Source organism: Cygnus atratus, chromosome 13 (genome assembly GCF_013377495.2).
Source record: "Cygnus atratus isolate AKBS03 ecotype Queensland, Australia chromosome 13, CAtr_DNAZoo_HiC_assembly, whole genome shotgun sequence".
Classification (NCBI taxonomy): Eukaryota; Metazoa; Chordata; class Aves; order Anseriformes; family Anatidae; genus Cygnus; species Cygnus atratus.
The window spans coordinates 3,279,806-3,302,813 of record NC_066374.1 but is presented as its reverse complement, the minus strand read 5'-3'; the positions used below and the strand labels follow the sequence as shown (position 1 = coordinate 3,302,813).

Here is a 23,008-nt window from a genome sequence, read left to right as displayed (position 1 = left end):
TGGGGCCACTCCAATTCAGTTATTTTGTTACTGCGTAGAACTGAATATAGATCAAAATACTATTTTTTGTTTAAGCATCAAGTCTGGAGACTAATATGGGGGGATTAGTCTGATGCCTTCACATTTAGCTGATGAGAACATCACTATATATTGCAGCCATTTCACTTGCAGCCATTTCCCATTTTACCTGCAGAAGCTCCTTGGCAGACCCTCGCCTGTCCACATCCATCTCCAGGCAGCAGTTCAGGAAGTCGCGAAACACAGCAGAGAGTCGCTCAGGGTTCTGCAGCTCTGGTGTCCCATTTGTAGCTATCAGATACAGCGCCTGGAGGAAAGGGAAACACGAGACTCCACCTGTTTCTTTCAGCTCCTTAGCTGCTCACACGGACCCTGTTTTTAAGGTCCTGTCTCCACCGGCAGTTTCCTCCCTGGCAGAGGATTAGAGACAATTTTGCTATCCCAACAAAAACAGAAACCCTGATGCAGACACAGCTATTCCAACATCAGTATGATTTTGCCTTGACAGCTGATTTCATTGGCTGACCTAGTTAGTATGGACTACACCAGCAGAAGCATATTTTGCTTCTGTAAGTACTGACACTAGCTTTACAAGCTATTTTAAGAGTGAACTGGGTCTAACTATATTATTTCAAAGGATTATTACATAAAACACATTTCTGCTGTGCTCACTAAAGCACAGCTTCCATAAAACCAAAGTAGCCAAATTTTTAGTTCTGTTTTTGATAAATATGGTAACTGGATGAAAAAAGGAACAGGAAATATTTGGAACGTATTTTCAACACAGCGTAAGTTGCATGAACAGTTATATTAAGAAGAAAATGCATAACTGGGCAGACGAGCCACCTGCAATTACATCTCAAAACAATCTCAACGCCATTGAACTGCCAATGTAACAACGCCAAGAGCAATTCCATCCCTATGGTAACCTTATGCTAATTTTGATACTCAAGTAAATGGACTAATGATGTCCCATCCCAGAAATTGCCAGGGAAGAAATGGGAGGTTTTGGCAGATGGGTTATTGAAAGCTCATGCTTGGTGACACGGAGAAATTGGCTTCAGTTAAGAAATAAGTATGTTCACCAAGCCCTTCAGCAAAAATGGATGAGAAGCAGAACAGACTATATTCACTTAAACTATAATCCTCATGTTTCAGGCAAGCATCCCATTGAGAAGAATGGAGATGGGATTTTAGAAAAGCTTTTTTTTTTCTTTTTTTTTAGTAAAGAGAACTTTAAATTTCTTACACTTGTTTCACATTTCATCATCACACATAGAAGAGGTAGAAACAACTCAGAAAACAGTGTTTAACCTGAGAACTGGGAGTGTTTGTGGTAAGGTTTGAGTCCTCTGTGAATTCTCTTCCATGTGTATAAATGCCTGCCTGCATGCGCAGTCACTGTGCACTGGCCCCTCCAAACACTTGAAAATTCCAGGCCTTCTCCTCAGTGGCACCTAGCATAAGCTAGGCTTAATTTTCTCAGGCAAATTAAAGGACACTTTACAGCTAACACTATTCATGCAGCTCAGCAAGTCTTCCTGGTACTCTTTTTCCAATCTTCAGGCCAAGGAATTATAATTAATTTTGCAAAACATACGGTAAACATAATGGAATACAGTTCACTTTTAACATGCTCAGAAGATAGAGATGAGTTAATTCTGCTGTTGGAAGATATTACTTAGAAATGTAAAATATTCTGAACTACTCAGACTTGGACATGTAGAATATGTCCAAAAATGTACAGCAATAATAAGAATAGGCCTAGGCCTCTGATAAACAGGTCTGCCATGCTAACAACAGCTCCGCACCACTGGCATTCAAACAGACCATGACCAAATTGACTTTGTTCTCCTCTTATGTACTGAGGAAAAAATTCCAGGCCTAGAAAAGCAAATGAACCATCCTAGAGTAAAAACGATAAAAGTAAGTTTCTTTACTTTCCCCACAACAGAACTATCACAAAATCAGTCCTATCCTCCTTGTCTGCAGCTGACCTCAGCCACGTGGCACAGTGGTGAGCTGGAGTGCCTGTCCTCACTGTGTTTAGCTGTGGAACCCAAGGGATTTAATTCTCCAACAGTAAAGGAATACAGCACTGATGTCAAACTTGAAATTTTTATTCCAGCTACATTCAGCTGACTGTGAAACAGGAGTGTCAGGATGAATGAAGCTCTTCTGTTTGCTCATTTCTTCACAATGTATGAGTCATGAGAAAGTCATCCTTAGCTATTATTTTACCTTTTAAATATTTCTAGTATTGTATATTTTAATTATTTCTACAAGAACAGAAAAAGTCTATGGGAATCTGCAGTACCTTCTAATTATGTACCTTTTGGTTTCCTGTGATGCAGCCAGTAAAGAAAAACAAGTACAGTCAAAGGAAATGAATGTTTGCAGTAGCTGCAAAGGAGCAGTAAGCTCATAGATTTGTTAGCTTACCAAAAAATAAGAAAAGACTCAGCATACAATTTTAGCTGCAGTCTCTGAAAATAGTACCTCAAAGTTATCAGAAATACACTGCAGGAACAATATACAGATGACTTGGAAGCCTGAAACTGTAGAAGATCCATAGCATTTGGAACACACACTGCAGTTTTTAGGAAAAGTTAAGTACTGCAGTTAATAAATGAGAAAGCAAACAGAAATGCCTTTTTTTTTTTTTTCTTCTTTTTTAATTAAAGCTGGGGAGGTCAATCTGCATTTTGAAGGATATTTACTGCATTGTCCCTCAGGGCCTAGGAATACTCCTGATGGCAGGAAATCACAGAGAGAGAAAAGAAATACACCATCACAGGAATATCCAGGACTGTCATGGCTGGAAAATGGTTCCTGCCTGTGAGTTCTGCAAAGGCTGGAAGGGACCTGAGCAATGTTTGCTCCATGTCTGGAAAACAACAAATGTGACTACACTAAAACTGCTATTAAATCTATGATTAATAATCCTTTAGTGCCCTTATAATTTATTGATGAATTTAAATTAGTGCCAGTAACTGAAGCACCTGCATGCCTTATGTTATTAAAACAATCATTCATAAAAATAAAAGAGCAGCCTTTTGCTTCCAGGCTTTGCAGAATTCCCTGAATGTGGTCACAATGAGATTATTAAATGCAACAACTACTGTGTGTCATCCGCTAAAAACTTAGCTCTAAAAACAGGTCTTGCCTATAACCTCTCCTGCTTGGATGCAACCTCTGGAGTCTCTGACTCCACATACAACAGCAGGTCAGATCCTGTCCCGTTTGGGATGGATTCACCTTAATAGAACTAGCTGGTAACTGGGGAACTGCACTCACTCCATCAATCACTATTCCTTGCTCAGGGGCAACAACCTCTGCAAAGAAGCCAGGAAAGCTGATGCAGATGGTACCAACTTCAGATGCCCGATTTGAACACCTGATTTGAACACCCGATTTGAATGCACACCTGAAGATGCTTTGGACCTGTAAGCATCCACATTGATCTGAACGTCCACATTGATCTGAACTCCAGCAGGAGATCAGGCATGTATGGAGAAAAACATCATCTCCAATTTAGTCTGGGCAATACCAAGAATAACTGAATGTGAATGTGGTCGGAAATCCAGTTACCTTTTTAACAGCTGACCTGACGCATCCTGAGGAGCCCTAATTAACATCTAAGTTTAAGGAAGCAAGGAGTTTTCAGCATCCAAACCAGTAACGCTAATTATCTTTATGTTTTTGCTGCCTTATACAAGGTACGTTTTTTTTTTGCAAGGGTTCCCCCTGGAAGCACGTGGAATGTAGGGCCTTCTCTTTGCAGGAGACTGAAGAACTGGTGATGTGCAGAAGCCTTTCTAGGTAAAATTGGTCTGCAGTGACAGGCCTGCTGCCTACCAGCTATGGTGCACTCTGCTTGTTTGACATCAGTCTAAACCCAAACCCATTTCTTGCACCCTTTCACATGGTGGCACAGCACATACACGAGTGCACTGGAGCCCAAAACCCCAGGGCACCTGCCAAACCAAAACAGGTCTTCCATAAAGACACAAAAAACTTTTTTCATAAAAAGTAGAAGACAAAAGATTGTATATTTGTCATGTTCCTTTCTTAAATAGCATGGCCAGGTTGTGCTGTTTGTTCAGTCTGCAGCACACAGCCTGGGCTGCCAGAGGAATTACAGCCTCACCACTATGAGAAAAGCTAAAGGTCATGCTGTGTTTTAGTTCTAGCCTTAACAAAAATTACGTATGTAAATACATGGGTACAAAATTAAGTTCCTCACAGATTCCTGCCTCCCATCAGGAATTAACTGTGTAGCATTTAACTGTTTCAGCTATCAGCCATGAGTTTTTTCCTTGATGTACCTTCCTCCTCTATTGCACACTTGAATAAGAATTGGCTGTTCATTTTAAGAGTTTGAACAAACGAAAACTTCAAAATAACAATGCATTAGTTTACTGCAAGTATCTGTGCATTTTAGAAATTAATAATTTAGAAATCAATAATTATGGCATTACTCTAACCAATGACACTTCCTGAAAGGATCAGGTAACTGATCTACACTGATCTGAGTTTGAAAATACTTCTGCCTGCAGGTATAGTTGAAGCTCGTTTCAGAAAAATTCATCCGCTGGAGAAACTTGCCACTGAAAAATCCCTGGCATCAGAGGTACAGCTAAAACAGATTTCAAACAACGCCCAAGAAATTTTAAGAATCACTGAAGACAAAAATGACAAATTTCTGAACTGGCTCCGTCTTACTTGTCTTTTGAGGTTCTCCCATTTACGTACCCAAAGCCAGAGTCTGTGCTGATACACTCCAGTGACATTTTTAGAAGCAGCCTTTGCTGGAATTAGTCCAAGCTGACGTGACTGGGATTTTATGTCTAAACATAGGAGAGCTTAAAAAGACAGTGGTGTCTGATTCTATTGGCACCTTACCCTGAGAGGATTTTCATTAAGGTAAGGTGGTTCTCCTTCCACCATTTCTATTGCCATGATCCCGAGCGACCAGATGTCAACTTTGGGACCGTATGCTTTTCGTGTCACCACTTCTGGTGCCATCCAGTAAGGAGTCCCGACCATTGTGCTCCTTTTACTCTGTTCAGGGGTGATCTGAGCACAGAAGCCAAAATCAGCTGAGGAGGAAAAAAAAAAAAAGTATTGTTAAAGCCATTTAAAATTATGAAACCAAGTTAAAATCCCTGGTTTATACCTAAGAACGTGATGTTGTTGAATCTAGCTAGAAAAGCGGCAGTGTCTGTTTGCTCTGCAGTGACTATTGTGCACTTGGGGCTTTAGACCATAACTCTGGTCTCTGGAAGGGGCATGCACAAATAAAAGGCAGTATTTTTTCTTGCATCTTTCTTCTTTCTGTACTTCTCTGTGTGTTGGAATAAGCAATGGAAAAGCCCTTAGCTTTAAGCAGCGGTCAGTACACCATCATAGGCACCACTGGGTAACTGGCAGGCAGTCAGAAGCAGCCCCACACCCCATCCTGGGAAAGCTGTGCCTGACCAAGAATACCTACTCAATTTGACAGATCCATCCATTCCGAGAAGAATATTGTCGCTTTTGATGTCTCTGTGAATCACTTGGTTTGAATGAAGGAAATCCAGTGCTTGCAGGCACTGATAAAAAAAAAAAAAAAGGGAACATAAGGGTAAAAATTAATGACCCGATTTCATCACACAAGAAAAGAAATAGTTCTAAAAGATTTAATTTCTAGATGAGTTGAGAGTAATGGCAGAACATTCTGTTTTCAAGAGGTATAGCTTGCTGCTTCAACACTACTAGAATAATAACTTTCTAAATGAAGGCATATGAGCTTTTGAAAAAGAAATGTCAATTATTGTTACATACTATCCCCTGAAAGCACAGACTGAATGACTGCTGTTAAAATGAATGTGCCATCTCCATCCATATGACAAACTATTATTTGCCAAAAGAAAAAGTCACTTTCTTCAGTATGAAGTGGATCCCTTTTAGGTGGAAGTTTGGATGACAAAGATTTTATTGTTAGGTTCTACAGCAGATTTGGAAATAACATGCTAGTCATTTTTCAGAAGCAAATACCACTTTGGGTGAAATGCTACCCTTTTAAGCTGAAGACCGTGATAAATGAGTCTCTATTTTTCTTTGCTATTATTTTAAAATTCTGCCACCAACGTGTTTGCTTTTACAGGCAAGGACCGCAGTATGGACATGCTCCAGGCAAATGTTTAAATAGGCAAAGTTGAGAATAGTAAAACACAAAAAAAGAGAGAATACACTAACAGTACAATAACAGAGTATAGTAAGTGTAGTGATTCTGGCAGGCAGTTCATTTAAGATGCTCTTTCTTCTCCCATATTAAAAAAGCAACACAGAAGCAAAGATCTGGACATGAAACCACTCATGTTCTTTGCACCTGCTTCAAAGTACCATTCTGTCCAAGTAATCAGAAGTGCACACAGGATCCCTTACCTCCCTACATACAGCTGCTATCTGTCCTTCATCCATACACGTCTCTGTAACAACATCGGTTAAAGAGCCTCCAGCCAAGTATTCCATAACCACCCAGAGTTCGTCGCCTACTAGGTAGCTGAAACAAGAAAACAATGGCGTTGAGATAAATGTGTGTTGCTAAATTGTCTTATGAAAATTACAACAGTCGGTTTTGTTTCCTGTTCATTTTTAAATGAAGACAGAATGAAATGAATGGACATTCCTTCTAGGCTATAGAGTACGTGGAAACTGTGCAGTCCGAATGAGAAATGCACCTAAGTGAAAAATCAGATGTCTTAGATGGCAAGCAAGTGAAAAATGCGATTCAGTAAAGGCAAAGATGAATGTTGAACCGGAACATATCAGATCATCTGGTTCATCATCTTAAGGTATACATAAGTATCTTGATTAACTCCAGGAACAAGATGACAACTTTCATAGTTGTCTGTGGCAGTGGGAGAGTGTGTGCCACAGATAGGAATTGGTCAACAGCTTGGAAAACCTTATACAAATACATTCAGAAACAGGGAAAACAGTTTAAAACCTGACGAATTATGTGCGTCTGGAAACAAGACCCTACTCTTTCTGGAATCCACAGCAATGGAAAATGGTTGGAACAGCCAAAGAGAAATAATTTATAGAGTGATATATCTGCATTTATGATAATATGCAGAAAACATGACCAACTTAAAAACAGGGAGGAGGTGGAGCTACAGGCAGTTGTTTTAGTAAGATGTGGTCGATCGAGGTCTTTGAAAAGACTCTCTGAACTCCATACTCCGTCTAAACATTAGGAAGCACCTCTTTACTCTGTGGATGACTGGCAGAGGTTGCCCAGAGAGGCTGTGGAGTCTCCCCCTTGGAGAACTTCAAAAGCTTCTGAGCACCCTGTTCAGGGTGGCCCTGCTGGAGCAAGGGATGGACCAGATGGGCCCAGAGGTCCCTGCCTACTGCAAACCATTCTGTGATGCTCTGATATGCCAGAAAAGATTAATGCACATAAAGACCAGTCTCCTCCCATATATTTTTATGCATATATACACATAAATATATAAATACACGTAAATATACATGAATAAAAAAAGAGTTGTTTTCTGTAAGTAACCAAAGGCTTTTCTTAATCTTTGAGTTTCAATATGTAAATGAACATTCATGTGACAACACCAGAAGTACTTACCTGTCTAAATAGTTAACAATATTGGGATTCTTATTTTCCCTCATGACCAGGATTTCATTAATAATTAGTTCCTTTTTGGGCTGCTGTTGGAGATTCATTTGCTTTATGGCCACCTAAAACGACAGTGAACACAATGCATTAACTTGAATAGTCTGTTGCACAAGATCAGAGCGAACACAGTGTTTTTGGAATGATCTATCAGAGCTGTGCCAAACAGTCTTGTTATTAGACATTAGAGCTCGGTAACTTACATAACAACACCCTATTTCTCTACTTGCTTGCGTGCTAGTTACACATGGTCATATGTATCTTGCCTTATAAAATCTGTAAAAATGATCAACCAAAAATCTCTAATAGCACTCTCTGGACATACATTCTTTTAAGATAGCCTTATTTTATTACCACCATTATTATTTATGCATGTTTTGCAAGCAACAAGTGATTCTGTTACTGTGAAAATATATAAAAACAGCTGGTAATTCTTATCTTTTAACACAGTTTAGATTCGCAATAATCTGGCTTTAAAGAAAAGAATCCATTCTGTGGTATTTTATGGACACGCTCAGGGTTATGAGCAGTGCTCAGGGCTTTTACATTCTTAGTTATAAAGTGTCCTCCTGTACAGAGCATCACTGGAGGTGGGTGGAATCACTGGAATCTCATGCTACCAGTAAGATGTATCTGCTAACAAGCAAAAATGATAAATCAGAAATCTTAAACTGTACCCCTAAAGAGCAAAGGGCCTAAGACACCAACATCTGCTCTAAACCGTCATACCTACCCTGCCTCTGCCTCAACCTGAAAAAGGAAACGATTGGCAAGATGCCACTTTAAATCAGCCACTACTGGGACTGTCAGAATTAAGAGTGCTTTTCTTCAAGATTTGTTTCTCAACCCCTTGGCTCCCACTTCCCTGCAACCGGTTCTTGCCAGGGTGAGCCTGACATTGCCTTTTAGCATCGTGAGCTGTCACCAACACCAGAGCTAAACACGAGTGTAGCTTTTAGGAGAAATCTTTGCCCTGGATACAAGTCTTCCCATTTTAGTGAGTGTCAACCAGCTTCAGAACGACTGAAACACAGAACTGCATCCTGAACACGATCTCTCCTTAATTAGTTCTTGTATTATCCTTTGAAGGTGAGAAACATGATGGAAAAAATGCTAAACAGTACTGCTGTCTGAATTGGTGATTAAGATAAATTGGGACTGAGTGATGGCAGTGACCATCAGCTGGTTGCATTCATATATTTGGCAATTCAGACCGACCGCGTCCTTCTTTGAAGGATGGCACTTCCCCTCCTTCTGTTACTTCTGGTAGTTCTTAGTAAGGACGAGGGCTGTCCAAAAGCAAGTAATGTAACAAAGTTATTTATTCCTCACAGCAATAGGGGAAGCTGTGACCATCCTGAGGGTTCCCCAAGGCCTATGGTTACAGATCTTTAGGTTTTACAACTTGGGCCAGGCCCCCAGACAGTTTTTATGCTGGAAACACATGGAGTTAAATTACACTCAGACCAATATTCTCTATAATAGCACAACTTCATCCACACTTGGGAGCAGGGATAAGAATTTCTAAAGCAATACATTTACACTAGCAATAAAAAAATACTTTTTTTTTTTTTTTTAATCAGGCTTGCTGGCATTTCTTTATAGATTTCTCTCTATTAAAATGCCCATTCAGGGATGACAGCCGTAACATGGTACCAGGATGGACCAACAATACTGTGGAGAGCAAAGATGTGTTCAGAAGACGGAGTATGAGAAAACACATCTCGTACAACTGGCCCTAAAAGCTAAGGGTGAAGCATCAGTCTAAGCACAGAGAGCACCGAGGTTCTTACTGATTTCATGGGGACTGGAATCCCCCTGCTCAGGAATTCAGAGGCACCTTTTCAGGCATAAATCAACACCTCAGTGCAACAGCTGCTGGAAAATGGATGGCCCAGTAAGTGTTTAGTTACAGAGGCACAGAATCACATTGGCCTTAAAGAACTTTCACCAAGGAGCTGAAGATAGCAGGCGATGCATTTTGCAGGCTGACACCAGTCCACGCTTAGGAGGAACAGCCTCTGCGCTACCCATCTGCTGGCAAGCTGAAAACCCCATCCACAATTCCTGCCAGAGGGGAAAGCACTGAATACCTGCAAAGTCAGCTGGGACTGCCGGCACTTACCTCTTGTCCTGTGGCGATATCTATTGCTGTATAAACAGTTCCTGATGCCCTAGAAACAAAACAGCAGCCAACAAATTAAAAGCGTTTTAGTGCCTTCGAGTGAAAACAAGCCCAGATAGGCTCTCTCTGCTGCCTGTAGTGTTTGCAAACCGCCTGCGTTCATTCATGGCAGCATGGCACAGCCACCTGCCAGCCCTCTGCTGTGCAGGGAATCCAAGATAACCAGCTCATGTCCATCGTGAAAAGAAAGGGCTGGTGTAAATCTCAAATGTACACCCTACATTATTTTAGTTCAAAACTTATGGAGGGAGTTGCTTCTACATATTTTTCTTCCCCCCAGAAAACCCTGGAAAATATTCTCAGGTTTTGTGTTGTTGGTTTTGAGAATGACTCAGAACAGAAAAATCCAAGACAGCTTCTTTTTGTCAAGAGCCATTCAGCAGACATAGGTGTTAGTGTAGGGCTACCAAAATACGAGTGAGGGGTTTTGCCTGCCATCCGCCTCTCTTTAAAAGCCATTCTTCCCCTGCAAGGCTGTGAAGGGCCAGAAGGGCCATGATCAGAGGAAATCCCTTCGGGTTTAAAAGCAACTGTGGGCTTATAAACCCTACTGGGACTTCCTTCTGTGCTAAGCCACAGGCTTACACCGCCATCGTTTATGAAGCCTGTGTTTGCATGGACAGTGAGCCACGGGAGAGCCAGTGTGGGGATTCTGAGACGTGGGAACGCGCACCTGGCAAGCACCGCATGGATTGAAAATACAAAATCCTTTTGCTCATTTTTGCATGATCACCCAGTTTGTTTCTGTGTACCTGCAGGCTGAAACATTTCTGAGAAATTTTACTTCAACAGGCATCAGAGATTGCATACCAGTGTTGAGAATAATGTTATAATTGGGCATGCTATGTATTCTTTTAATATAAATGCAAATGCGTTTGCCTATGACTAATTGTTGAGATTAATCCAATTTGTTTTCATAAAAAGCCAACACAATTTATTCAGATTTGCTAACACTGTGCTACACCTCCTGAGTAAAGTCCTGTCAAGATTTATTTTAAAACAACCATTTAAATGAGGACGCATTTTACTATGCCTCAGGCCATCTGTGAAGAGTTTAGATAAAGGTGAGTAATTTAAGTAAAGCTGTGAATTAATTGCAAGGGCTCTGTGATTCTGCATTAGGGACTTTTACTTCTAAGCAGCTATAATTTCTGATCTGTATCTAACTTTCAAACTCTTCTGTAACATCTTCGTTTTAATGCAGTTAGGCAAGTACCAGGACCAACAATTAGATCTGTGTCACTATGACGCAGTGCAACACAAGTTTAAAAAAAAAAACAAGAAAGAAAAAATAGAAGCCCTGAACCCATGCTGCTCATGACTCCATACTGCTTTGTCTTTTTTAGCAAGAGCTCAGCACAGCTTGAGCAGCCTCTTTGCCAAGCCCTAGTTAACGAAGTTTCCTCCAGTGTCAGCAGCGTTTTCAGTCCTAAACCAGAGACAAATTACAAACCACAGACTCAGCTCTGAAGCTGGCCCATGCTTCAGCACAGGCCTGCTAACTACTGTTCATTGCAAAGTGGCTGTGAAAGCATCACACTGTTTATTAACTTACCAACTGTATGGAGCCATGAGGTGCTACTGTCTGGTCGATTCACTCCTCCTTACATAAAAAGTTGCTACCTGCTCTTCGCTGAGCAGCCATGTCTCCTGCCTTCCACTCATTAGCTGCACTGAAAATACTCCTCGTGTCTCCCCAGTGTTATACTGAGAGCCTAAGCACCTCCTTTACATACTGCAGGATGAAATAATCTGAAGTGCATTATTGAGCACACTCCCTGTTTTAGTATTTGAGAAGAATTACTCTAATTTACATGATAAAAGCTACAGCAAGCCTTAAACAAATGGCTTTGCATGTAGTTAGAGTCCCAAAAACAGGTGTCAAAACAGTCTCACATTCAGCTGTTCACTGCAATAGCAATGCAGATCTGCAAGACATCCAATGCAGGGTCTAGCTATAACCATATTTTTTTTTTCCTTAGTATGTTTCCTCAGCTCTCTAAATCAACCTGCGGCATTACAGCCATGAGGTGGTTACAGCAACCCACCTGCTCCTCTGTAAGAAGGGCACACAATCTTCTGGCTGAAGAACATCTACTTAGGTACCCTTTTAGGGCAGGTATTAGCCACTTGTTTTCCACCAGTTGTTGCGGTACCTTTGTACAACCTCACTCCCAGCAGTGTCAAAATAAAAGAGTGAGGATGATGGTCATTTTCTGACAGTGACAGCAAGAATCTGTTCACACACGTTTAATCTGAATCTCACGCCTTCAGCTGACGCTTATCTTTTGAGAGACTGATACAGCTCTGAGTGTCCACTGACATACAAGTGACAGTAAGAACCAAAGCTGCAGGTAGAAAGCAAGCTGGAATCTGAGAAAGGGTTGTCTACAACGAATGGAGAAGAAACACCTCCCCACTAGTGTCTTATCAAGTAAGATATATCTACTATAAAGCCTGCTAGAGAAAGAGCATGAGTGTGTCTGTTTTTCTTCAGTATTTATCAGTTCTTGGTCAGCAACATGCTACCCTGGCTTCAAACCTCACAGACAGTTAAGGCAGAAAACCATCTCCTGATGTCAGTAAACAGCTTTCTGCCATACACAAGCAGCAGCACGACCCTGCTCTTACACAAATGGCATTAGCCCTCCCAGAATTACAACATAGCCAAGGAAACTTGGACTGAGCAGGCAGTCTTTCTATTTAAAATGCACATCCGATACCTCATTTTGATGTAATTTCTCTTGTTCTTGTCTCCTCACGTAGGAATTATTTCAGATCACTCCTATTTAGAATAAGTGAAGTAGGGTTTCAAAAGGGAATAGCCTGGTAGATTATTTTCAGTAAATAAAACCTGTAGGATCCCAGAGTGGTCTGCCAGCAGGCAGGTGATGCATTTCCTCATTAAGTGCTTTGCACATCTACACTGTCTTTATTACCGATTTATTCATTTATTTTGTTTTGCATGTGTTTAAATTTCTAAACTCTGTGTTTTTTATTCCTGATCACTGAAATATTTTTAGCACAATGTTTGAAAGAAATGCTATTGAGAGCTTTTATTTATATGACAACTATCATTTGGCAAGTTGCTCTTTGAGACAGAATTTTTTCTTCTTCTTTCTTTAGTGTGGCTATATTATTTTGAGACACATAAAAATGATTTCTTCTAAGAAAATAAATGCTGCACACTGGAGGGACAGCAGATTGTCCAGGGTCTGCTCCTTGCTGCAGATAAGACATTGCCAGCAGCAAGGTGTCTTTAATGATTCCTTCTGGCCACAGCTAAAATACTGATGAGAAGTGAGAGACAGGAGAATCTAAATGCAGCGTCTGAGTGTGTCTGGAACTTGCCCAGACTCACACTTGATATTTTACCAGCAAAAACACCCAGCCCGTGTTTTTGTATAGATAACTATGATTGGACTTACCCTTGACCAATTTTTTCAAATCGGGTATATTTCTTCTTAGGGTCTCCCACACTCACTATGCTCCCTGAAAGAAACAAAATTAAAGACACTCACTTCAAAATGGAGATACCACCTTATGAGAGATCAGACATGCTGTATGGGGTTGTGAGTTGCACATAGTCAGGTGGGTAATAGTAATGATCAACAACAATACAGGCAGCTCTATAGCACAGCTGGACTCCATAAAGACTTTTTTTTTTTTTAAACAGTCCTTTGGAGGTTACCTGTGTCTCTGGACCTTGACAGGGAACTGGCAACGTGTACATATATTGATAGGACACGGATATCAGAAACGAACAAACGTCCATGCAAGTGCATGTCTGTTGTCTACAAACATTAATGAGACCTGGAATAACACCTTTTTTTTTTCTTCATTCACAATAAATACTCTGTATGATTCTACACAAGTTTTAATACTTTCAAAGATGAAATGCACCTTGGGTTCTAGAATCAATTTTTATGAACAGATGCCATTTCAGAACAGGAAGACCACAGCAAAATGTTTATAAGAAGGGATCTTCTCAATCTTTCAGTAGTTTGCCAAAATAATGTTTTCATCCTTTTAAAGAAGAACATCTCATGTTATAATAAATAATTATGGTTGTTTAAAAACTATGACCCTCACAACTGATTACCTCACAATTATTTACAAAGGAGACTGTGCTTGTGCCATTTTAAGAACTGCCTTGCTTGCCTTCACCCTGACCTGGACCAGTAACAAGCATTTGACTCTCAGCAGGGAGATCCTCACAGTTAAGAACCGTGATGCAGAACAACAACAGCAGCATTCCTCCGGAACCAGCATAGCTAGCAACAAAGACAGCTGCACAAGGAGATGCTGGTAATTCCATGAGTGCCGGTGATGTGATGCACAAAGCAGGCCAGATGGGGTGCTGCCACCTCCTGGCAGCTCCTGGCTGCAGCAGAGGGAAGGCAGGGCCAGCCCGTTTGGCCCAGGCATGGGACATCCAGGTCCCAAGCAATTTTGGAGCACGTGCCAGTGAAAGCTAGAATTAGAGCACGCACAGCTTGATGGTTTCTTGCCCACTCAGAGATGTAGGCAGTCTGAATGGGAAGGAAAGAAAGCAGCAATCAGTATACTAAGTTTATATCGAGTGAAAGAGCCAAAATCTGCTAAATTCAAACAAATCCAAAGGAGTTATTCAAAAACAACATTGTTTTTTCTGGTCCAGCAGTTGCCTACATAAAACACAAACAACAGTGTCTAAGTTGATGGTTAAATGGCAATCCAAATGACTTTGAAAAATTTAAGTGTGAATGTACATCACTGAAATGCTTGGAGGAGATTAGCTCAGGAGGAAAGATTGCCCACATTTTGCAGAATACTTTGACTGATCTGACAATATTCCTGCATCACCAATACAAATACGTACTTATTCACCTCCGTGTCCAAAGCAAAATGAGGTGGCATGCCATTCACCGTAAGTAGTGAAGTAGCAAACACCTCTCCCGCTCTCCAGGCTGGTTCTCCAGGGCAGAGGGCTTTAAAAGCTGGATGCCCAGCCAGGGATCCTGCCAGCCAGCACGGCAAGGAGACGGGGCATCGACACCATCTGCTACACTCCTTGCTTAAACAATTTTCCTGGTCCTGGCAAGATCACTAAAAGGAGCTGCAGGGGAAGAGGTTTCCTTTGTGCCACAGTACTCACTCCCCTCTCCCAGCACTCCAGGAATGCCAGCCAGTGCCCGCTGCTGATGGCACTGCAAGCACTAGCTGGCTGAAGATGCTGACATAGTCCCAAGTAGCCTGAAGTGATCCTGCCCTGCTGTCGCTGCCTGCGAGAGATACTGCAATTGTCTTGCCTGGAGTCAAAGCCAAGGACATAGATGACCCTGGTTAACTTTTGTATTTTCCTCTGGTCAGAATGCCAAACGCTGCCCAGCTCCATGCAAAGCAGAGGACACACCATTTTCAGCTACACTTCAAAATCCATAGCTAAAATTGGACGCCCTGAAGACGGCTGTTGCTGAACTCCTGCAGTGGGATCCTGGAGCAGAATAAGGACAGCTTCCCAGCCAAAGTGAGAACTCACTGAAACACGCAACCTGAGATGAAGCTTTTATTCTGCTTCACTAGAATGGGTCTCCGCTGTAAAACAACTCTTCAGCCAAGAGGATTATGACCAGAGGACTCTGGAACTCCCTTTTTAATGGGCTGAAAGAAGGGACATAACCAAGAGAAAGCATTCTCTCCTGCTCGTCCAGGAGGAAGCTTGCACTGCTGAACTTGACCACCCCCCACCAGACCGGGATCCCCATGAATCTCTGCAGTACCAAACCAAGCACTGCTGTAACCTTGTGCTGGGCTGGGTAACAGGAAAAATACTGCGTTGGTGTTGTCCAGCTTGGTGCTGTTCTCAGCTAGTAAATGGAAATGCATATCTACTGGGACAGACACCAGAAGTTCACAGACGTTCATGTTAGAAAGGAGTACAGAAAAAGAGAGACCGGAGAACAAATACTTTGAATAAAATTTTTCCCAATTTGCTACTGACTCAGATTTTATAGTCCTTCCTAATATCTTGAGGAGGTGCTTTTGCAAGTTACTTGTTTATGTCTGGTATCCTGTAATTAAGCCACTGCTTTTCAAGTATGATAGCACTGAAATCAACAAACGGGCTGATGTGCAGCTCCAGCTCAGAGGAGCACTCCCTATTCTGGACCAGAGATAAACATACCAGCTATTTTGGTGTTTTTTAAGCACTTTCCTTTATCAAGTCCTAAATTAAGTGGATAAGAAAGCAGAATTGGGCCACTTCTGTTTCATAATTACAGTGGAACATATTCATGATTTCATTACAGACAGAGTTTTGTTTGATCTTATCTCAGTATTACATGCTTTACTCCCTAGTAAAACGTATAATAATGAATGTGTCTCTAAAAAAACCCAAGTTATTTCAAGCAGAGAAGAATTATGAAAGCAATTTAAGATAAAAGAGGGCAAGGGACATCTTCATAAGAGTAGAATAAAACCAACTGCAGAGAAAGTAGGCAAGGTGGAGAAGTCATATGAGTTTGAAAACAAACAAACAAACAAAAATCACCCAAACCCACATGCTTAAATCTAATTAGCCCATGACTACAACAGAAGAGCATCACCCCCATTTTTAGATGGCTTCATGGAAGTACAGAAAGATTTTCATTGTCCACATCACAGTTTGCCACGGCAGATCTTCAGACCTTGCATTGAGTATCAAATTCTTAAGAAAGTAAGAACATGAAAGCATGAAACATTTCAGAGGTGTAACCCTCAATAACTCAAGGGCTCAGTCCTAATCTAGGTTACACGAGCTTCAATAAATGATATGCATACTTAACGTTCAAGTATGCAGGGTACCTGCAGATCTCATGGTAGATGCCTGCCTCAAACATTTAGCCTCAGATGAAAGAGTTATAATTTCTCCCTTTATAATCTGACATACCTGCAGATAAACTTCCTGCTCTGGAATAAACACATTATTTCATTATCTCCTCAGCTAAAGCCGGGGAACTTATCCCTTCAGTACCCCCTAATGGCACTGAGATGCAGTTCTATACGGTCCTGTCAACCTGTCAAGGGTGCAGAAAACGATACAAGCAGCAAAGAAATGCTTCAGCTTCTGCAGTCACAGCCACCATCGGTGGCAGGGACATAATGACAAAGGTTGGTTCAGCACAAGAACGAACCACTGACAAACAACCGTGAAGAAGCCACATACAGACTGTGCTCTTTGCAAGTGGTTACCTCCATTAAAGGCACAATATTATTGGCTTTGAGATCAAACACAAGGAGGCGTAGATCAATTAACTCATTGTCCTAACAGTTAACAGGAGACAGAGTGAACTGGGGTACCTTATCAACTCAAGGGTTTGTTATCTGACAACACAGCACTGAAAGCTAGAACGTGCAAGAAGCTGATTATTGTGCTGTAAAACCACGAAGGGCTTGATGTGCTTGCCTAGTGTACAATCCATGCAGGGCTTTGGGGCCAACAGTCTGGATTCTGATGGCATTAACTGATTGGGAATCAGGTATGTCAAGGTGTCATTTATCTGAGGAATATGCAGTGAATGTGCTGGAGGCTAGCTCCTGAGAAACGCTTGCAGTGCAGTTTTATCTGATCAGGTCACATAGCTGTGTCTCGTTGATGCCTCTTTATAAGTATAAAGCTAAGAAATAAAATAAGGATTGCTATGAAAGTATTTTTTATTTATTTATTTTGAGGCACACTGAAAATGTGTTCTCTATCCACGGTCTCAACTCATGTCCTTTCAAAGGAGTCCTCTGTCAAAACAGAGAATTCTTATAAAAACAAGCTGTGATATTAGTGGTAGCAGTAAGAACACTAGAATATCCTGTTGGAGGAGACCCCCTTCATGCTGAAGGAATGGGCTTAGTTCTGTAGCTGTCTACAGGTTAAAAGAGAAAGATTCCTGTATTTTGGCTCCGATGCCTGGTGAGAAGTCAGGAATCTAAAGAGAATTTAGGAAGCCAAACATTCAGCTAAATTTGGGCATCAGCACACTGGAGTTCACGAGGTCATTCACTAGGCCACAGACTTCTGCTCAAGCAGAAATAATCTCTTTTTTTGCCTTTAGCACAGGCAGAAACTCAGGCAAATCCAAGCCAGTAACAGCTGCCCTCAGAGGCAGAAGGAATATCCAGAGTGCTCCTTCACTTTCTCTAAGCACAGTAACAGTTTGTGTGAGCAGTTGTAATTGACCCTTTGTCACTAAACTAAGGTTGATCATTTGGTACATAAAATCTTGAGACATGCATACAATACACTGCTTTATCAGACAAGAAATACAGAATACGTACTCAGTTTCTCTAGGATCTCCTCGTCTGTCATCTTGGACTTTTTTCGCTGCCGGTCTGTGTTTCTGTACAGAGTATTTGTGTTCGAGTTTTCAGGCTGGGGAGTTGTGGCTTCTTTAGCCGGTGCTGGTGCAGCAACAGGTTCAATTACAGAGCGAGTGTAGATCTGTGACAGTAAATTACTGTGTGTCAAAAAGGTGGATCGCAGAGTTGCCCCAAGACTGTGACACAAACACTTAGGAAGATGCTGTCTGCCACACCCAGGACTCTTAAAATGTTCCTTTTCACTTTCCACTTCTCAAATAAGGATAAATGAAGGCTAGTTTTACACAAGTTCACGGCCAGTTTCATTTTCTATTTTATTTTCTGAAAGATGACTGAAACAATGAATTTACTGTGCTGCCAGAACAGAGAAATGGCTATGTCCAGGGCCTTGTTCCTTGCTGCTCATCTGTTTATATGGGTAACAAAATGACTCGCAGTTGGAACTTTGCTAACAGTTCCAAAGATGGCACCAATATAGTGCTGAAGGCAACAGTTTTGCAACAGAAATAATGAGCATTAGGACACTGGTTTTATCAGTTAAGATAGGTATCTGAATAGAAGCAACAAGCATTTCCCTTTTCTGGTCATAACTGCTGAACTGACTTCTCGTCAGTGTTTCAAGCTTTAAGTAGTGGCCATTAGGACCTGCATTACAGTCTGTCAGACTTCCACTTTCTCTTCACATCGCACAGCTGTGTAGGATTCTCACCAAACTTCAGCCGTATACAAGTTAATAGTGTAGTCTAAGTTATTCATTTAGCTCCTCATATAGTGAAGACGGATGGGTACCTCCAGGGTACCAGTTTCTCCTAAACGTCCTACACAGGTGTGCAATGGATCTGCTGACTGCTCCCTCCACTTGATGACACAGCAAGTCCACAGATACTTTGGACAAAGTTGTTCACTTTTATACTAGCAGCATTAAAAGAAACAATGCTACCTCTTAGTTGATGCTAAGATAAAGTTCATTGTTCCAATCAGCATCACAGGAAACTCTTAACTAAATAAATAATTAAGTTCCATCAGATTTTCATGGTGTCAGTAGCCTGGGTGAAGCAATACCCCATGACAGGGCTCCAGCCCTCAGACCCTTCAGCAACGTGCCCCAAGTGCTGTCTGATCAGAAACATTCATTACACCACAAGCAGTGCTGACTAAAGCTGGGACCTACTGATTTTGTATGTTCAGGCCGTGGTGCAATAACAGGCGGAGGTTCATTGTCATCTTCCTCTTCCTCATCTTCTTCATCCTCTTCTTCAGAAACAGAAGGCGCTAACGGGGGTTCTGATGCTGTTTTTGTGCTCTGTGGACAGACAGTAGCATGACTGACAATCACCATGTTGGCATTTGGGAGGTTTGATAATTACATACAACTCTGCTTAGCTATCAGAAACCAATCTATACATGCCTATAGTGAGTCCTAGACACCTCACTTACACACCCTACAATTTAAAGGTTACAAATTACAATGTTTTGTTAATTCATCTTGGTGTTTTTCATTTTTGCTTTTTAGTTTTTATAATAATCTATTACATATGCTACTGAACTGTGCCATGTGTACATTACTGGAGTAATCAATTAAACAAAAACAACTGAATAATTCCCATGTTTTGTCAAAGTCTGATTTCACGTAAGTAATGCTTGAATCACTAGAAATCACATCTAGTTGCTAGTTAATTGCTTTGGCATTGTTTTTGCAGAAATGGTACCAGTTAATTAAGTTAACAGGTGTCTGCTGGCTAGGTTAATTAGCACACTTCAAAGTGCAAAGTCTCCTGCATTTGTCTTGCAGGGAATTTTGCTTTGTAGAGAAAGGCTGTTTGTTGCTTTATTATTTTACCCCTGGGGTAGTCACATTACATGTTTCCACAGTGCTGAATTTCCCTGTTCAGCTCCTTTTTCACTACGGTCTTCCTCTTTATCTAATCATAAAGCAATACACTGATCTCTCCACTATTTCTCTCTTATTGCGACAGTGACCCAGAGTGAATGCAGCCTCTCAACGGCACGGTGCATCCTGCTGACCTCTTGGTGGCTGCCAGGCAGACGTCCCAACTGCTTACCCAGGCTCCCATTACAGCAGCGGAGAAAAAAGCTACTGCCAGGGCGCAGTCGACCTTCAGGCAGAAGTACAAACACAGGGCAGGCGAGGGAAGTCTGGATGATCAGTTTAGACACAGATAAATGTCTACATGTAAACAGAAGCTTAGAGTGCAGATATTTAAAGTTAAGTGAGTTGAAACCCACTTATCTTTAAAACAGTATCAATTTAGTATAGTGCAAATAGCAGTAACGAAAAGCCCACAGGAAACAGGGGGAACTAATTCATCTTCACACCGGTGCTGTACTGCATAGCTGCACAGCTGCATTTGGTCACCTGGATGTGAACACACTGGCGTATATGCCAGGAATACACACGCGAGAATCCTATTTTCTGTGAGATGCAGTTCCATCACCCAGCTTTCTAAGGTAAATGGCTATTAATAGGCTATTAATATGGCCAAAAGTAGGGGGCAATGATACAGAAGATATCCTCAACACTAGTTTAAGGGGCAATGCTATCAAGGGTGCCCTAATGGGAAGGTGTACATTACTCTGTCATACATTAAATCAGTGTATAGCTTTCTATATACATCGCTAGCATTTTGCTTACATGGGGAGAGAAGATATTAAGGCAAAAATAACGAAGGGAATAATCACATTTCTGCTCTGTTAAATTCTTATAACTTTTTTTTTCCACCGGGCTCCACGTTTGGTCTAACAGCACTAAATTGTGTAGCTAGAACATAAAGTCATATTATTTAATGCTAGACTCCCATTAGGGAGTGAAATGAAATTTAAAAAAACTCCAATGACTGCTCACTCCTGTCAGAGTTGTTTTCTCTATAACATTCAACCAGCATCCTATGAGCAGGTAACTTTCAAAAGCTGACATCTTGACGTCTCACTGCTGGCTACGTTTACTACAACAAAATAGCACAACATCTGCCAGTGTGTCCATACCCACTGGAAAAGCTGTCTGGAAGGCTTTAGTATGCTCCCATGAAACCCAAACTTCCTTTTAAAAGGTTCATGTTTTATGAAAGATAATGAAAGTGGTATCAAATGAAAATTTATTGAAAAAGAAGTGTGAATATTCAAAGATGATTTTCATTTCTTTATACACAGTCTCTGCTGTGTAATCACAAACCGAAAACGATGTTGCTTAACACTTGAAAATAAAGGCCAAATCCCTACTCAATCATTTGCTATTTAATGCACTAACATTAACACTAATAAATCTGGTCAATATTAATGTGAATGTCATGAGAACATCTTTGGGATTGCTACAGCAATTCAGTATTAATTAGAGTGAATCATTACTTAAAACTTTCTTTCTATGGTTCCAGTGAGTTACATATCAATTATAGCCTTATTTATATTCAGCTACATATCCAGCTGTACTAAGGATAAATCATAAAATTTAATAGAAATGGTTTCCAAGTTGTTAAAACTATATGAAAATGGGCTAATTAGACAGTACTGCATATTGTTGTGAATTATATATTCTACCACGGCTAACAACAGTACGCAATCTTCTGTCTGCAAAACCAGACAGTATAAAATCTGTAGAGAAGTTCTTAAAGGGAACTAGAAAATAGCCAGTAATCCTTTTGGTGCTGCTGCAAAGACATTAACGTACTTCCTTTCAGCCTATAAGGCTGGCACTCTATCATGAAAGTCAAAGCTCACAGTTTGCTCCACAATCACATGCTTTGAAAGCAAAGGTTACTTTCACACTCACCGAAGGATGGGCTTCTATGTATCCATGGGCGCTTTTATCTGCAATGTGCAATGGAAAATTAACATCGTTATAAAACGGCATCCGTTGTGGGGAATCCCACAGAACAAGCAAATCCAAATTGAAATCATTTTTCTTTCACAACGTCCCTCCAGTAACAAGAGTTATTTTACACAGAAAGCAAGAAGCAGGACAATATACTAGGGTATTGTTTTTCTACAAATACAAATTTTTCTTCAACATCCAATGCTTCCACTGCCCAAAAGAGCTAAAGCAGTTATTGTTTTTGTTTCTTTGTTTTTAAAATAAATTGCATGCATTGATTCTCTCTAGCTTGCTGCACATGTGTCCCCATAAAAGCTTCAGAATCCGCCTTAGCTAGGTGGGTTCTGTTCTGACACAGCCCAGTAACAGCTAATTAAGATGCTAGATCCTTCTTTTAATGCTGGACAGGAATACATCCATCCTTCTAACTTTCGGCAGTACTGAGCTCAGGAGCATACACTAACTGTTTAGAATTTTGCATTTCATCACAGAAGTACTCGCTATTTTAGCAGACATTAAATGATGCTTTCCCTTAAAAAAGAAGACAAATGTTAATACTTTCTGGAAATAACTGCACGGTTTTTAGAAGGTCCTCTGAGAAGCTGCCCCAGCCTGCATTTTGGGAGTTGTATTGGTTGAACCAGCAAACTGAGGAAATTACAGACTCCAGCACCACAGACTATCACGTGTAGGAACTGAACCACTGCAGGCTAAGTTACAAAATGCTTTCCACACCCTGTTGGACACAGACACCCCCTCATCAGCTGAAGCTGTTGACACAAGCTTTACCAAAACAAATGCATCTTACTGGTATTTCTGTTTTAAATGCATCTCAGTTATTAAGAAATAGCAGAAGAACACATCAATATAAAAGCCAGATGTGCTGCATCTAGAAACACCACTGCTTTCTTGCTAGATCTGTCACAAGCCGGGGCTTGATTAGTGAAATGAGAAAAAAAGATGGGCCAAAGGA

The 23,008-nt window shown here is 40.9% G+C and overlaps 1 protein-coding gene across 7 annotated transcripts in view; it reads right to left on the bottom strand.

Annotated features, from left to right (window-relative positions):
- Positions 1-23,008, bottom strand: part of PAK3 (p21 (RAC1) activated kinase 3) — a 179,753-nt gene that overhangs the window by 7,706 nt on the left and 149,039 nt on the right. For all 7 annotated transcript variants that reach the window (XM_035541878.2, XM_035541873.2, XM_035541874.2 and 4 more), the window contains exons 5-14: positions 21,994-22,031; positions 19,381-19,512; positions 18,168-18,330; positions 13,307-13,370; positions 9,819-9,867; positions 7,646-7,758; positions 6,448-6,565; positions 5,513-5,612; positions 4,924-5,120; positions 188-325 (exon numbers count right to left, since the gene is read on the bottom strand). In XM_035541878.2, the coding sequence (XP_035397771.1) occupies positions 188-325; positions 4,924-5,120; positions 5,513-5,612; positions 6,448-6,565; positions 7,646-7,758; positions 9,819-9,867; positions 13,307-13,370; positions 18,168-18,330; positions 19,381-19,512; positions 21,994-22,031 (1,112 nt within the window). The remainder of the gene's footprint in view (positions 1-187; positions 326-4,923; positions 5,121-5,512; positions 5,613-6,447; positions 6,566-7,645; positions 7,759-9,818; positions 9,868-13,306; positions 13,371-18,167; positions 18,331-19,380; positions 19,513-21,993; positions 22,032-23,008) is intronic.